General features: G+C 44.2%; 1 protein-coding gene across 1 annotated transcript in view; it reads right to left on the bottom strand.

Moving 5' to 3' along the window:
* Positions 1 to 14623, bottom strand: part of PPP2R2B (protein phosphatase 2 regulatory subunit Bbeta) — a 280404-nt gene that overhangs the window by 68783 nt on the left and 196998 nt on the right. The window contains exons 2-4 of the mRNA XM_075009495.1: positions 12975 to 13072; positions 10194 to 10359; positions 5434 to 5546 (exon numbers count right to left, since the gene is read on the bottom strand). Coding sequence (XP_074865596.1) covers positions 5434 to 5546; positions 10194 to 10359; positions 12975 to 13072 — 377 coding nt within the window. The remainder of the gene's footprint in view (positions 1 to 5433; positions 5547 to 10193; positions 10360 to 12974; positions 13073 to 14623) is intronic.

Raw genomic sequence — 14623 nt, 5'->3', positions numbered from 1 at the left:
ACCCCATCTGCGGAACACTTGGTGAAGTAGGTCTGGACGGATCTGCCACTCGTGAGTGGGCACAAATTGTCTGCTGAGTTGGTCCGCCTTGACGTTGTGGACCCCCGGTAGGTATGAAGCCTTTATGATTATACTGTTGGCGATGCACCAGTTCCAGAGTCGGACCGCCTCCGCACAAAGCATACGAGACCTGGCTCCCCCCTGTCGGTTTATATAAAACATAGTGGTGGTGTTGTCGGTATTCACGCCGACTATTTTTCCGCGCAGATAATTGTGAAAATGCCTGCACGCATTGAACACTGCCCTGAGCTCTAATATGTTTATATGCAGTGTCTTCTCCGCGGGAAACCATAATCCTTGAGTGGTTTTGTTGTCCATGTGAGCCCCCCATCCCATATGGGAGGCATCTGTTGTAATGAACACAGTAATTTGCGGTTGGCGGAAGGGCACCCCTGTTAGGAGATTCTTGGGGTTTCCCCACCATGTTAGCGAGCTTCGTGCCTCTGTTGTAAGTGACACCCTCTTGTGGACGGTGTGGATTGAGGGTTTGTATACGGTTGCCAACCAATGCTGCAATCCTCGCATATGCAGCCTAGCGTTTTACACCACAAACGTGGTGGTTGCCATATGCCCCAACAGGTGTAAGCACGTGAGAACTGGAACAGTGGGGCTGTACGTTAGTAGTTGTATGAGAGATTTGATGGCACGAAAACGAGCCTCGGGTAAATACACCCTTGACATGACTGAGTCTATCCGAGCCCCTATAAACTCTATATTTTGCGTGGGGTCAGTCTTTGACTTTGAGAAATTGATGATGAGGCCCAGTGAGATAAATGTGTTTGTGGTGATGTGTATCATCCGTAATACCTCCGCCCGGGAAGTTCCCTTTAGCAGGCAATCGTCCAGGTACAGGAAAATGAAAACTCCCTGTCTGTGTAGGTATGCCGACACCACCGCTAAGGTCTTGGTGAAGACTCTGACTGCTGAAGAGAGTCCGAATGGGAGGACTCTGTACTGGAAATGATCTGTGCCCACAAGGAACCGGAGGAAACGCCTGTGGGCTGGATGAATTGCGATATGAAAATACGCATCCTGTAAGTCGAGGGCTGCAAACCAATCGCTATGGTCTAGTGTCGTGATTATTGAAGCCATCGTAGTCATTTTGAAGCGCTGTTTGCATAGGTACTGGTTCAGTGCGCGTAGATCCAAAATGGGTCTCCACCCTCCTGTCTTCTTTTCCGTCAGGAAATACCTGGAGTAGAACCCTTTGCCTTGAAATTGTTCCGGTACTCTCTCCACCGCCCCTATGAATAGGAGGTGGTTGACCTCCTGCCTTAATTCCCATAGGTGAGAGGGGTCTCTGAGAAGGGGTGCGGTGGGACGATTTGGTGGAGGTAAAGACTGGAAGGGGATCGTGTATCCCATGTTTACAATCTCCAATACCCACTTGTCCGACGTGATGCTTTTCCATTGTGGGTAAAATGGCTTGAGTCGGTGATGGAACATGTACTGAGATTGGCACTGAGGTACAGTCTTGGCTTCGCGGCCCTCGACATATCCGTCAAACTTGCTGTCTTGCACTTTGCCCTGCGGAGGCGTTGCCCTGCTGAGGCCGGCGCCTAGGGCCCTTATAATGTGTTTGTTGATGATGTCCCTGATCATACCCCCGCTGAAATTGGGTACGCTGCTGTTGGTAACCATAACGGCGTTGCTGAGGATAAAATTTCTTCCTTCTGAAGGGTGGGGTATATATCCCCAAAGTCCGAAGTGTCGCTCTGGAATCTTTGCTCGAGTGTAGGACTGAGTCGGTCGATTCAGCAAACAATTTTATTTTGTCGAAGGGGAGGTCTGCAATTTTGACCTGTAACTCCTTTGGAATGCCGGATGTGTGAAGCCATGAATCTCTCCGCATTACCACTGCAGTGGCCACGGTGCGGGCCGCTGTGTCCGCCACATCCAGTGCAATCTGCACGCCTGCTCGAGAAGCTGCGTAGCCCTCTTGCACAATTGCCTTAAGAATTGGCCTTTTATCCTCCAGAAGGAAGTCCATGAGGGCAGTGAGCTTGGAATAGTTGTCGAAATTGTGATTCGATAAATGAGCAGCATAGTTGGCCATGCGGAGCAACAGAGTAGAGGAGGAGTAGGCTTTTCTACCCAGAAGATGCAGCTTCTTTATGTCTTTGTCCAATCCCCCAGATTTGTACTGGGACGATCTGGACCTGTATTGGGACGATTCAACCACTAGCGAGTTTGGCTGTGGATGACTAAATAGAAATTCCATACCTTTCGCAGGGAAGAAGTACTTTTTGTCCGCTCTTTTGTTGGTAGGAGGAGCAGATGCTGGAGTCTGCCATATATTAGTGGCTGCCTCCATGATTGCATCGTCCAGAGGAATAGCAATTCTAGAAGATGGAGGCCTGAGGTTTTTAAGGAGTCTGTGGTGTTTCTCCTGCACCTCCGCCACTTGAATATCTTGGGATTGAGCTACTCGTTTGAACAGCTCCTGGAACTGTTTCACGTCATCTGGGGGAGAAATGTCTCCAGGGACCACGGCCTCGTCTGGCGAGGATGAGGAGGCATCACTATGGTATCTCTCCTCCAATTCCTCTGGATCCTGGCTGTATTGATGTGATTGCCTTTGTGGAATTTCGAGGTGGGGTTCAATGTCTTTAGACCCAGCCTCTGATTGGGGAACTCATGGTGTTCCCCCAGGTGGAAGCAGAACACTGTGGCATTGAGGGGTGGTCGACCGGGATCCATAGTGAGACGTCGACCTCCTATGCTGACGCCCCGCATAATGATGGTGGTCGTAGCAACAGGGACAGGGGCCCGGCGATGGAGGCCTGGACCACGACCCAAGGATGTAAGGGTGGTGCCTGGAATGTCGAGACCTCCAAGATGATACCGACGTACGAGGAGAGCCTCTGTGAGAGGACTCGTAGGGATCTCTGCTAGATGATGGAGAAAAGCGTGCAGACCCCTGGGATGGACTCCGAAGAAAAGGAGAAGGACGTCTGTGGCAGGCTGAAGGTGTTGCTGCCCGTCGAATCTCCAGTGGTGATCGTGGTTACAGAGGCAGCGCAATTACCTCAGGAGAGGGGCTGCGGTGCCTGGTCTTCGTTTTAGCCTTTACCCTCTCGGGTGGTCTTATCGGTGAGCTTGGTACCGGAGCAGGTGTCATGCTGATTTCCACTGCTCCCGGTGCCGTTGTTGCCGGTGCCGTCGTCGCCGGTGCCATCGTCACTGGTGCCGTCGGTCCCGGTGCCGTCGTCCTCGGTGCCTCTGGGGAAGTCTCGATCGGTGCCGCAGTAGCCGGTGCCGGACTGACTAGTGCCTGCATGGCTCTCGGTGCCGTCTCCCCGGTAGCTGCAGGGCCTTGAGTGGTTGCATGCGCCGTGGCTTTACCAGTGGAGGAAGCCAGCGTGCGCGCGCCCTTTGTTACACTCGTCCCGCTCCCAACAGTAAGGGGCAGGGATCGAGTAGGTGAGGCTCTTCTTTTCTTCTGCGCAGAGGAGGTCAAAGAGGCAGCCTTCCTCTTGTGCGATCCTGAAGAGCCCTCCGCATGCGTTGTCTCCGATGAGGCAGGCTGAAGCGCTTTGTCAACTAGCAGCATCTTCAGCCTCATTTCTCGATCTTTTCTAGCTCTATTAGTCAACTTGGAACAATGGGAGCACTTCTGGGGAACGTGCGTCTCCCCGAGGTATCGTATGCATCTGCTATGGCCATCCGAAGCAGGCATGGCCTCCCGGCAAGATTCATACTTCTTAAAGCCGGGGGATGGCATTGTTAAAACTTAACTCTGAGTCCTTAGGTGCTAATAGCACATTTAACAGTCTATTAGGTGATGTTAATAACCGTTGGCCTTTGAAAGCTGACAAACAAAAGCAGCGGGCCCGCCTGGAGGCGGCCGCTGCGGTTTTAAGATGTTCTTTAGCTTTTAACGACTTTTAACAGAGTAACTAACTATAATAACTATTGAACGGCTAACTATGAACTGTTAAAAACTATTAACATGAGAAAAAATTAGATTTATCTGTCTCAGGCGTTGGAGCCGGAGAGGATTCCGTTTGCAGCCGTTAGCGGTTGAGAAAGAACTGGTGGGGACCGGATCGCGCACGTGACCGTAAGCGCGCGAAGAGCCGACGCGCATCGGCGCAAGTGCGACCCAACGGAGACTGCTGAAGATTTTCCGAGCTGTGGCACCGGGGCGAGCCCGACACCTACTGTGGAGCACCCACGGGGACCACTCGAAGAAGAAAGTGGGGTTCTGGGGAACAGATCTCCCCATCCACTCTGTCTGCACACACCCCATGGGAAGCAGCTGCGGCTCAGCCCAGCCTCCCAATGCACACGGAGGCAGCAGCAGCACGGGACTGGGCCTCCTCCCAGAGCCATGGGCAGAGTCCCTCACCATAGGAGAGGTGATGAACCCCTTAGCTCCTTGAAGCTGCCTGCCTAGGCCAGGGAAGGGGCCAGCACGGACAATCTGGAAATAGAAGGGGAAGGGCCTTGCAATTTACTGGAGCCTTGACCTGCCCTTATTACAGTGCTGCTCAGACCTGCAGCTCTCCCGAGCAGAGTCCTGTAATTCAGCTTGTACATTAAGCTACAGGATTTACCCCCTAATGACCCATGTGACACCATGTCCTATCATCTGACTCTAAACTGAATTTACTACAGGCATATCAGCGACGTCTCTCTGTTCACTTTCATATTTAAAGGGAGCAGCAGCATTTCTTACTTATCTTCATAAATTCATTCAGAATAAATAAAGCTCATGAGTATGTGCAGGTTTCTAGATTTACAGCAGCTACCGTGAATACCAAATCGTGCCAAAGATTTCTGAGAGGTGTCAGTGCAAGTGCGGGGCTCTATTCTGATCTGGTGGGGCTCTACACTCTTCAGCTCATTACTGCAGCAGACTCTTAGGTAACCTCTGTGACGAGAGAGGGCTCAGCTGCTCTGAACCCAGAACCCACACAAAAAGAAAAGGGAGACTGCACTCACCTTGAAACCACAGCAGAGGACTGGTCAAGGTTCTCAGGCTGCTCCAGCTTCACAGCCTTTACTCTGCCTTGCAGTCCCACAGCTGTAGCGGACCTCCTTGTCATGCATGCAAAAGCAGCCTACTCAACACTGCAAGCATTCCAGGCTCAAGTATCAACAAAAGCATTATCACTGTGATTGTAATAATAATAATTTACCAAGATGTTTCCCACCAACACCATGGCTACTTTTTCTTATAGTGTTGTACCTCTTCCTTCTCCTCCAACCCCCATCTTGTCTTTAAACCATGAGCTCCAGGAGGCAAGGACCCATCCGAAGACATGAGGACATCACATGTGCCACCATAAATAAACCACAGTGACAATTTTCTGCCCAAGCTCACACACAGAAAGATTCCATGACCCTGAGGCGTCACAATTAACTCACCCGTAGCATAGTAATCATGGAGGGGTCTCGGAGGCGACCATCTTCATCTTTAAGATTATAGCCCTCTGGTCTTTTATCTCGTTCACTAACTTTCCATAGCTTCACAGTTTTATCTGGAAGAACAGAAGAGTGAAGAAGATGCAATTATGCCTGACTGGACAGGAATCCTAAAGGGAATGCTTGATGGAAATGCTAATGTCACAAAAATTGGTTTAAATATAAAAAAGGTTCCTGGTTCCTGTTCCTTGTCTTATCTGAATGAGCTCTAAATCCATGGAAAGAAAAGCTCTTTGCCATTAGCACTTTCTTCCAGGGATATTTGGCCTTTATATTGCTGCAGGCATCTGTGGACATATTTATTACAAACTTAAGAAGACTGTTGGACTAAAACAAACATATTAGTGGACAAATTATTTGAGAAGTGATTTCGCAGGGCTCAGCTGCAGAGATTATGACCATAGATCACATGATTCTAGATAAAGAGTTTAGGATTTATCTAGTACATGCCACAGTGTATCAATAGAAACTCTAACATGGGCACTGGCTACAAAAGGAAATAGCTTTTTACATTGTTCTGAGAAGGTAGAAGTCTGCTGAGAAGCTTAATTTAGGCCTCCCCACCTGCAGGTCAAATCCATATAGTCTTTCTTCTCCCTTTGCCCATATCTGTATACTTACCACCTAAGTTAAATCAGCCTGTGGTCCCACAAGCTACCAGGCTGCACGGCAGTAATACAGGTGAAAGTGACTACTTCCAAGTATGATTTTCAAATAAACTTTACCCAAATGAGCAAATAAATAACTGGAAATATACTAAATGCTGATGAGACACCACATTTCCACATTTTGCCGTACTGCCTATTTTATTACTCCTTTTATTCAATCTTATTACTTCAAACTATCATGACACAAGGCAATTCACAGATTTTAAGGTCAGAGAGGGACCATTATGATCATCTACTCTGACCTCTTGCACAACATTTCACTCAATTCCTGCATCAAGCCCAACCGCCCTCTTACAGAGTAATATTCATGAGTGCTCTATCCATCATGTCTTCAAATATTTTTCAGTAGCCAATGGAATCATTAACCACTGCAGCTATGCACCAGTGTTTAAAAAACAGTGGTCATTTGTGTATGAACTTTAAAAATACTGTGCACACAACAGACATCAAATTCCATCAGTTTTGTTTTAGTCTATGGATACACTCAGACAAAGAAATCTAGAAGGAGTGCAATACTTTAAAGTTTAGACTGTGAACATAGTAAACGGGCTATCCCCAGAACATAATAAAATCATGTCAGTAATTTACTTAAAAATCAGTTTAAACCACCTGTCCCTTACACCACCTTAATGGAAACTGGCATTTTGTTATAGACTGCACATTCAACCTGAATTCCCATACTGCCATATTTCCTTGGCATTTTTAACTTCTGACATCCTGTTTACCCTGTGCCATGAAAGCTTTTAGGTGAAAGAACCCTAGGAACATGTGGTCTTTATTCTCAATAATGGTGTTTTCTTTTCTCTTGCCTGGCAGATACTCTATTAGCAGTTTATCATTGCTTCTACCAGTTTTAACACTCAATCTCACCTTTTATCTTAATTTTCTACCTTACACAGCAATTCCACTAGATTGACATTAATTTTGTTTTTATTAACCCATTTAACTTCAGGGGGTTTTCCTTCTAAGAGGTTAGTTTAACAACAACAAAAAGACTGAGAATAACATGGGAATATTTTAAAAAATCATTCTGATATCTTGCAAGCCTCTGAAACACCATCCCAAATGGAATGATAATATCCCTGTTAATCAAAACACTATTTAAAAACTCAATTAACAGAGCATTATACTCTGTAATTAATCTTCATTGCATTTCAATGATCCCCCCCACAAAATGAGTTTAATAATTCTTTGAATTTTATTATAATGATCAATAGAGTAAATTCCATAATACAAAGTAAGTTGGCTATGGTAGATAATTAGACCCCTCCTTTACTCTTGAATTAATTATGTCACATCCATCTTAAAAGTCCCATTCATCCCAAGTAATATCACTGAATACTCCTGATATTTATCTGAGCATAATAGAAAGCTGTTCAGCTGAACACAGCTGCAAATTGAAACAAATCAGCTACAGCTTTTTCTTAAAAAAATCCAGGATCCAAAAATATAATCAGGGCAATAAATAGAAGGAAAACTCCCTGTTTAGTGGCAAAAGAACAAGTGTAAATTGACTGCAGAACCCCGGGTGTGTTGATGAAACATGCATCAACAGCAAATTGTAGCTGGGTCCTGTTATCCCTCTTTAAACTCACGTTTTATAATAGAGCAATTCTTGATTTTCTTAAATAGGATTTTGACAGAAGAAACAATAATAAAGGTGATATTTTCTGACTACTGTCTGTGTTCCCGTGAGTCACAGACATTACTTCCCTATGCTTGTCCTTGCTAACCTCTTTGTCAAACTCCCAAGCAAACCAAGGGTTTGTCTATAGCCTTATTTTGAAATAAGCTATTCTGGAAGAGCTATTCTAAAAATAGCTTATTTCTAAATAACACAGCTACACACAAAAATGCATTTCAAAATAGCACTTAGCTATTTCAATATGTAGGCTCTACACACATTGGCTGTGTCTACACTTGCATTCCTCTTTCAAAAGAGGCATGCAAATGAGCGAAATCGAAAAAGCAAATGAGGCACTGATTTATATATCTGGTGCCTCATTTGCATATTTTCCTTTCAAAAGTGCTTCTTTTGAAAGAAAAAAAAGCAGTGTAGATGGGGCTCTTTAGAAAGTAAATCTCATGTACGAAAGAACCCTTCTTCCTATTTTGTTTAGAAACAACTGCATCTACACAGCTTTTCTTCTTTTGAAAGAAACTTTTTCGAAAGGAGAATATGCAAATGAGGCACCAGTTATGTAAATCTGTGCCTCATTTGCATTTCCAATTTCCCTCATTTGCATGTCTCTTTTGAAAAATAAGATGGCTGTGTCTACACTGGGGCTGTGGCCACACTTGGCCAAAACTTCCAAATGGCCATACTAACGAGGTGCTGAATTGAATATTCATCACCTCATTAGCACTTGCATGCTTCTGGCTGCGGTGCTTCAAAAGTGCCGCTTTTGAACGCATGTGGCTTGGCGCGGCTACACAGGGGTCCTTTTCGAAAGGACCCCGCACATTTCAAAATCCCCATATTCCTCTCAGATCAGGGGAATAAGGGGATTTTGAAATGTGCGGGGTCCTGTTGAAATGGACTCCCCTGTAGCCGTGTCAAGCCACGTGTGTTTGAAAGCAGTGCTTTCGAAGCGCCACAGATGGAAGCATGAGAATGCCAATAAGGCGCTGAATATACAATTCAGCGCCTCATTACTATTCTTCAATTTGGCCATTAGCATGGCCATTTCGAAGTTTTGGCCGAGGGTGGCCACAGCCTAGCTTCACGCTTTTGAAAGACGCATGAAAATGAGTGAAAGCTAAAACGTAAACAAGGGGCAGATTTACATATCTGATGCCTCATTTGCATATTCTCCTTTCAAAAGAGCTTCTTTCAAAAGAAAACAAGCAGCAAAAATGACTTCAAGGCTTTTTAACTATTCTGTCTTCTAAATTGAAGAATTTTATTCACTGAGGTTGGGCTTCAATGCTGATCTCAAGTATGCTAGGTAAAATCTAGAGTAGTATCACTGGCAATACAAGTGTATGTGAGGCCAGAGTGAAGCCAACTGATTGTGTTGAATTCCCAACCTAAGTATACCCGGTCCTCCAAATTCTCGATTCTCTGCCTCTTTTCACTTCACATGTATGGCTTATATGGACACCAACAGTCTGATCTTGAGAGGTGTTCAGAGTTACCAACACCAGCTGAAATCAGGTGATCGCTACAAATGCAGACCCCAATAATTGTTTTAAATAGCTCCCTTTCTCTGTTGCTCTCTCCAGGATCACAGAGGAAGGGTATTTCAATAGGACTGTTGCTTGGTGCACGATCATGCTGTGCTCCCACTTATGAAATTACAGGTCCCCCCTCCAAGGGGACCTACATTTCACTTTGTGCACCCTTGCAGTGGGGCATGGCCGATTAAATGTTAGTTCAGTGCTTGATCATTTATAAAAATCAAAAAGAGTAGAACTAAGATTAGAACTACAAGGTAAACCTTGCTTACTTAACACAGCCTTCTCTGTTCACCTCCCTACATGTATTTCTCTCTTGGGAAAGATTCTTTGGGATGAGGGGCAGCATCGGTTTGCTCCTATGAGGAACTTAGCACACTTAATTTCTCTATTAATTTCAAGGGATGTCAAAAATGCTCTGCACTTCCGAGGGTCGAAGCCTGAATAAACATAAAACCTTAGTGGTCTATTGGTTGCTAGGGTTACCACACCTGAACTTTCAAAAAAGAGGACACCCCTGAGAGGGAGTGTATTTGTATTAGTATCTATCAACTCATGTTGTATTCATACAGATATACTCCCTCTGAGGGGTGTCCTCTGTTTGAAAGTTCAGACATGGTAACCCTATTGGTTGCAAAAGACGTCTGGAAGCCAGGAAAACTGGGTTCTATTTCCGTCTCTGATACTGACTTCAAGCAAGCCAAACTCTCATGCCTCAGTTTCCCCTGCTCTAAAATGGGAAAAATAATATTTATCTGCCCTGCAGAGGGATTGTAAAAATTATTTTGTTCAATCTGGAAAGTAACATGGAATTCATGGATGAAAGTCAAAGCATAATATATTATTATTGCCACATACCATTGGTGGAAAGAAGGAAGTAGGCTGCATTTTGCTGTGGAAGCCATCGTATTTTATTGATCTTCTCTTCAATCTCTAAACTTTTCAGGTAATCGAACTCAGGCTCATGGCTCTGGAATGTGCTGTAAACATTGTATTCTCCCCTACGATGGGGTTGATTTTTACTCTGCAGGAATGAGAAAAAATGGCAAAGGGAATTTTGAGAGAGAGAGAGTGAGAGAGAGAGAGAGAGAAAGCAAATTTTCTATTGATTCTTTTGTTCTCTGAGGATTGTTAAGAGATGGGGAATGTCTGATTACAGTGACACATTACAGTTTAGATATCAAAGCCAACACAAGAGATCTTTCCGGCACAATGTATTCTCCTCTTGTGTCAGTTTCTCTGCATGCTGATGATATGAACAGGAAATGGTGTCTTTGTTTTGTTTTGTTTCTAGAATGAATGAAATCCTCCCTATCATTTCTCTCCAAGGCAAATTGGTGAGAAGAGATAATGGCTCAGATACAAGGCCAGCTCCTGTTTGACTCACACACACAAGCACCCGATAGAAACCAGTGGGGCTCTGCACTGGCATAAGGTGACTAGAATATGCTCACATATCTATAAATATCCAGCAGAAACAGAATAACCAAGGAAAGAAAACAATCTGTGAAAGAATGAATGGTGTATAAAATGGCAAAGGGCTCAATCTTGTAAACCTGGCAGGTGCTGTGTACCCTCAAGTCCCATGGACAATAATGAGATGCTTGAGTGCTCAGTACCTTGGAGCTAGACTAAAGCCAAGGTAGTTCAATGCTCCCAGACACTCTCAGACACTACAGTGATGAGCACTGTATAAAAACATGATAGAATAGATTAGAAAGGCATACATTTTATTGTATGGATCAACCTTCTGAATTCAAGTGATATACCCAGGTCCTTTAACTTCCCCCCAGCAATGGAGTATCTTTAGAAAGCAGGAATTCAATGGAATTTAACCCGCGGCACATAAGGAAGTTTAAAGTTGGAGAAATGGAGACGAATAATAAGAGAATGGGAAGTTAAATACTGTTGGGAATGCTGGCAAGGTGTATATATAATTTAAACAGCTCCTTCCTGCCCAGTGGATACTCTGTACATAGAAACAATTTTGAGAATAAGACCTTAACATAGGCTTTAAATGCCTTTCAAACATAAAGATTACTGTGGCCAGACCTCTAAAATCCTACTCAGCCTTAACAGAATACACTGACAAAAAGGTGCTTTGGTACCATCCAGATCAGACTGTGAAGTATGCACAAGATGTGCCAGACCAATTAGCATCAGACAGCTTTGGAAAAGGAGGGGAAAATATTCCAGATTGTAAGGGCCTGTGACAGTTTTCATTTGCCAAACACATTCTCTACCTCCTGGACCCAGAGACTATGCAGAGATCTTTATTTAATTGTGCACTCAGTGCTTTGTGCAAATGTGGGTCATTAAGAAATTAATCACAAAGGCTACACAGCTACCAGGAAGTCCTTAAAGCCTCTTCTGAGTGAAGGTGTATGTCCAGGGTCACCTTGATGATTCGAATAGATCTGAGGTACAGAAGATTTTTTTAAAAATTTGAGATATTCTATACCCTGAGAATTTTTGGTGCTTCTGCAAGTGACAAGACTCATATCAGCAAAGCTGAGAGTCCATTACAGTACAGCCACATACTGTGCAAGCACTTCCCTCACCTACCCAGCTCTTGGTACATATCCCCAAACTTGTTTTTATAGGGAATGGACTCTTGTAAGCCATGATGGCCAACTGAATCAAAATCACCACTCCTGTGGGCTGCCCCACTGCTTTATTCTTCAGGTTATTCTGCACTACTGCTGGTTTGCCCTGCCTGGATTCACCCATTATGGGAAGTACAGAAAAGGAGCAACTAGCATTTCAAGAACATTCACTTCTGGCAGTTATTCCAGTGAGATTATTACCAGACAGACAGGGGATCATGCCACAAAAAGCAGCTGATCCTCTTCCCTGCCAAATCTGACAGCACTCCCTTCTCTGAGCCACACATCTTCAATCAACCGGAGTTGACAGAGAAGGACCCTCAGGAAAAAGGTATGTCACACAGTTCACATTTGGCTCACAAAGACTTTTCTGCCCTCTTTAACTCTTCTTTGCTCCAGCCACATCTTGCATTGAAGGGGAGTGCAATCTGATTGGTGGAGTAAGCAAAGAACAAAGGCAATAGCAGTTCTGGCGTTAAATCTTACAGCCTCTTACACCAACCATTAGGATGTGCTGTGATTTCACTTACACCAGTGTAAAACAGGTGCAATTCCACTGACGTTTGTGGCATTTTATCAGTGTAAAAAAGGGTGAAAATGAGATCTGAAGGAGGGTAGTTATGCTGACAGAATTCAAACATACTAATGCAAAATGGTACAAGTGAAAGCAAGTCTGTGAACATGAGAAGGTTCACTTAACTTGCCAAATTGTGATGAAAGGAGAAAAGTTCAAAGAGCATTATTTGGTTTAGCAAATGACACAATTAGGACCACTGGAGTTTCTAGTGTGGCAGCTTGATACAATTTGCATTAGACTCCTAACGAGTTCAATGAAAGAAAAATGATGTAGAAATTGCAACATTTTCAAGGTGCTTTCTGAGAGGAATCTGGCTCCATTTTGGTTAATGGCCTGTTTGCAGTTTTTCGTTTGCCAGAAGAGAACTGGGCGAAGAGTGACACACAAGGATTAGGGAGCAGCAGGAAGCTTCTTTTCAAGGGATAAAATAGGCATTTTGCATTCACTAGCACTTACCTCCTGCTCACGTTGAAATATTACAACCCGGCCCCCTTTGTCCCCTGTCGCTAGTAATTCTCCTGTGTGGTTGAATTCTACTGTAGAGATAATGTCAGCTGAAAAAAAGAAGACAAAGGCAATTTAAGTAACTGCAGACTGGCTTTTCATGGGCATCTGTAAGAAAACATTCTCTGAGCAGTTAAGGAAAAACGCATTATCAGTGATATGTCTCCCCAGAAAAGTTTCCCAAGTCCTTGTATTTCCTCTTATACTTAAATATGTTCAGGGAACTCTGTAACAGTTTGTTAGGAAAGGACATGAGCTGAAGCCTGATACAAACATATGGCTTTCTGGGACACTAAGAATTGGATTCATGTCTGGGAGTAAGTGCTGTAGCTGTTCTATGTCTCCATAGTGGTGCTGCCCTAAACCATGGGATACATTTGGGTCCAGAGTTATATTTGGATTTTGAAATTAAAACCAGTTTTTGTATCCCATAAAAAGACTAAACATAACCTGTGCAGATTTAAGTGACTGTAGATTTAAGTGACTGTGTCCTCATTAAGATCCGTATTTTAGTTCCTATCTTTCCTCCATTTCCTCTGATCCCTGGGGAGCACTGCTGGTTTCCATCTCTGCAGAACCAGAGTGCACACATGGGGATCTTTCTAGGCACCACTGTATCCTCCCTGATTCAAAGCCACAGGACAAAACAGACTTAGATATATGCTGGTTGCCTGCCCTCTGGAGATCCTCCTTTTTAAACTTCAGACTAAACAGAGGAAACACCCTCTACTCCTTTACCATCCAGATTCCCCAAAGTAGTACAGTTCCATATAATCATAATGAAAAAGTTACATATGAACAGAGAAATGTGGTCAAAATTACAGCAAAGCAAACTGTGAGAAACAAGGAAACAGACAGGAATGATAACATAGGGTAACAATCTGGGAATGCCATGTTGTAAAGGTTTTCCTCAGTGGAGTGTATCCCTGAGACAAAGCAGGCAGGCAGAACTGCCAGGGATTGGATTTATTAGGACTATTTTTAGAAGAATGTCAGAGGTTAATTCTTCCATAGTTATTCTCCTACTGCTGGTTTTCATGGATGGTCTTTCACTGCAGCATTTAGCAAAGGCAAAACAGTGCTGGGGGACAAGGAACATGGCCTCAAATGCAGCAGTTAGCTAAAGGACATCTTTTAAAATGAAAGGTAGTTTCTTTTAGCTTTTGGTATCCAGATCCTTCACATGAAGATCAGTTTTACTGAACTTTAATTTACCTTTTCATGCCTTATTTATGTAATCTCTCTGGCTACGTCTACATTAGCCCAAATCTTCAAAATGGTCATGCAAGTGGCCATTTAGAAGATTACCAATGAGGCACTGAAATGCATATTCAGTGCCTCATTAGGTGCTGCCGGCCACAGCTCTTCAAAATCTGCTGTTAGGAAGCTGCTGAGAGGAATACGGGGATTTCGAAGTTCCCGGGGTCCTTTTGAAAAGGATCCCCATCTGGACGAGCCGTGTGGCAGCGAAAAGTGGCGATTTCGAAGAGCTGTGGCCAGCGGCATGCTAATGAGGCGATGAATATGCATTTCAGCGCCTCATTGGTAATCTTCTAAATGGCCACTTGCATGGCCATTTTGAAGATTTGGGCTAGTGTAGA

This window comes from Carettochelys insculpta, chromosome 15 (genome assembly GCF_033958435.1).
Source record: "Carettochelys insculpta isolate YL-2023 chromosome 15, ASM3395843v1, whole genome shotgun sequence".
NCBI lineage: Eukaryota > Metazoa > Chordata > Testudines > Carettochelyidae > Carettochelys > Carettochelys insculpta.
This window is presented reverse-complemented; position numbering and strand designations above follow the sequence as displayed.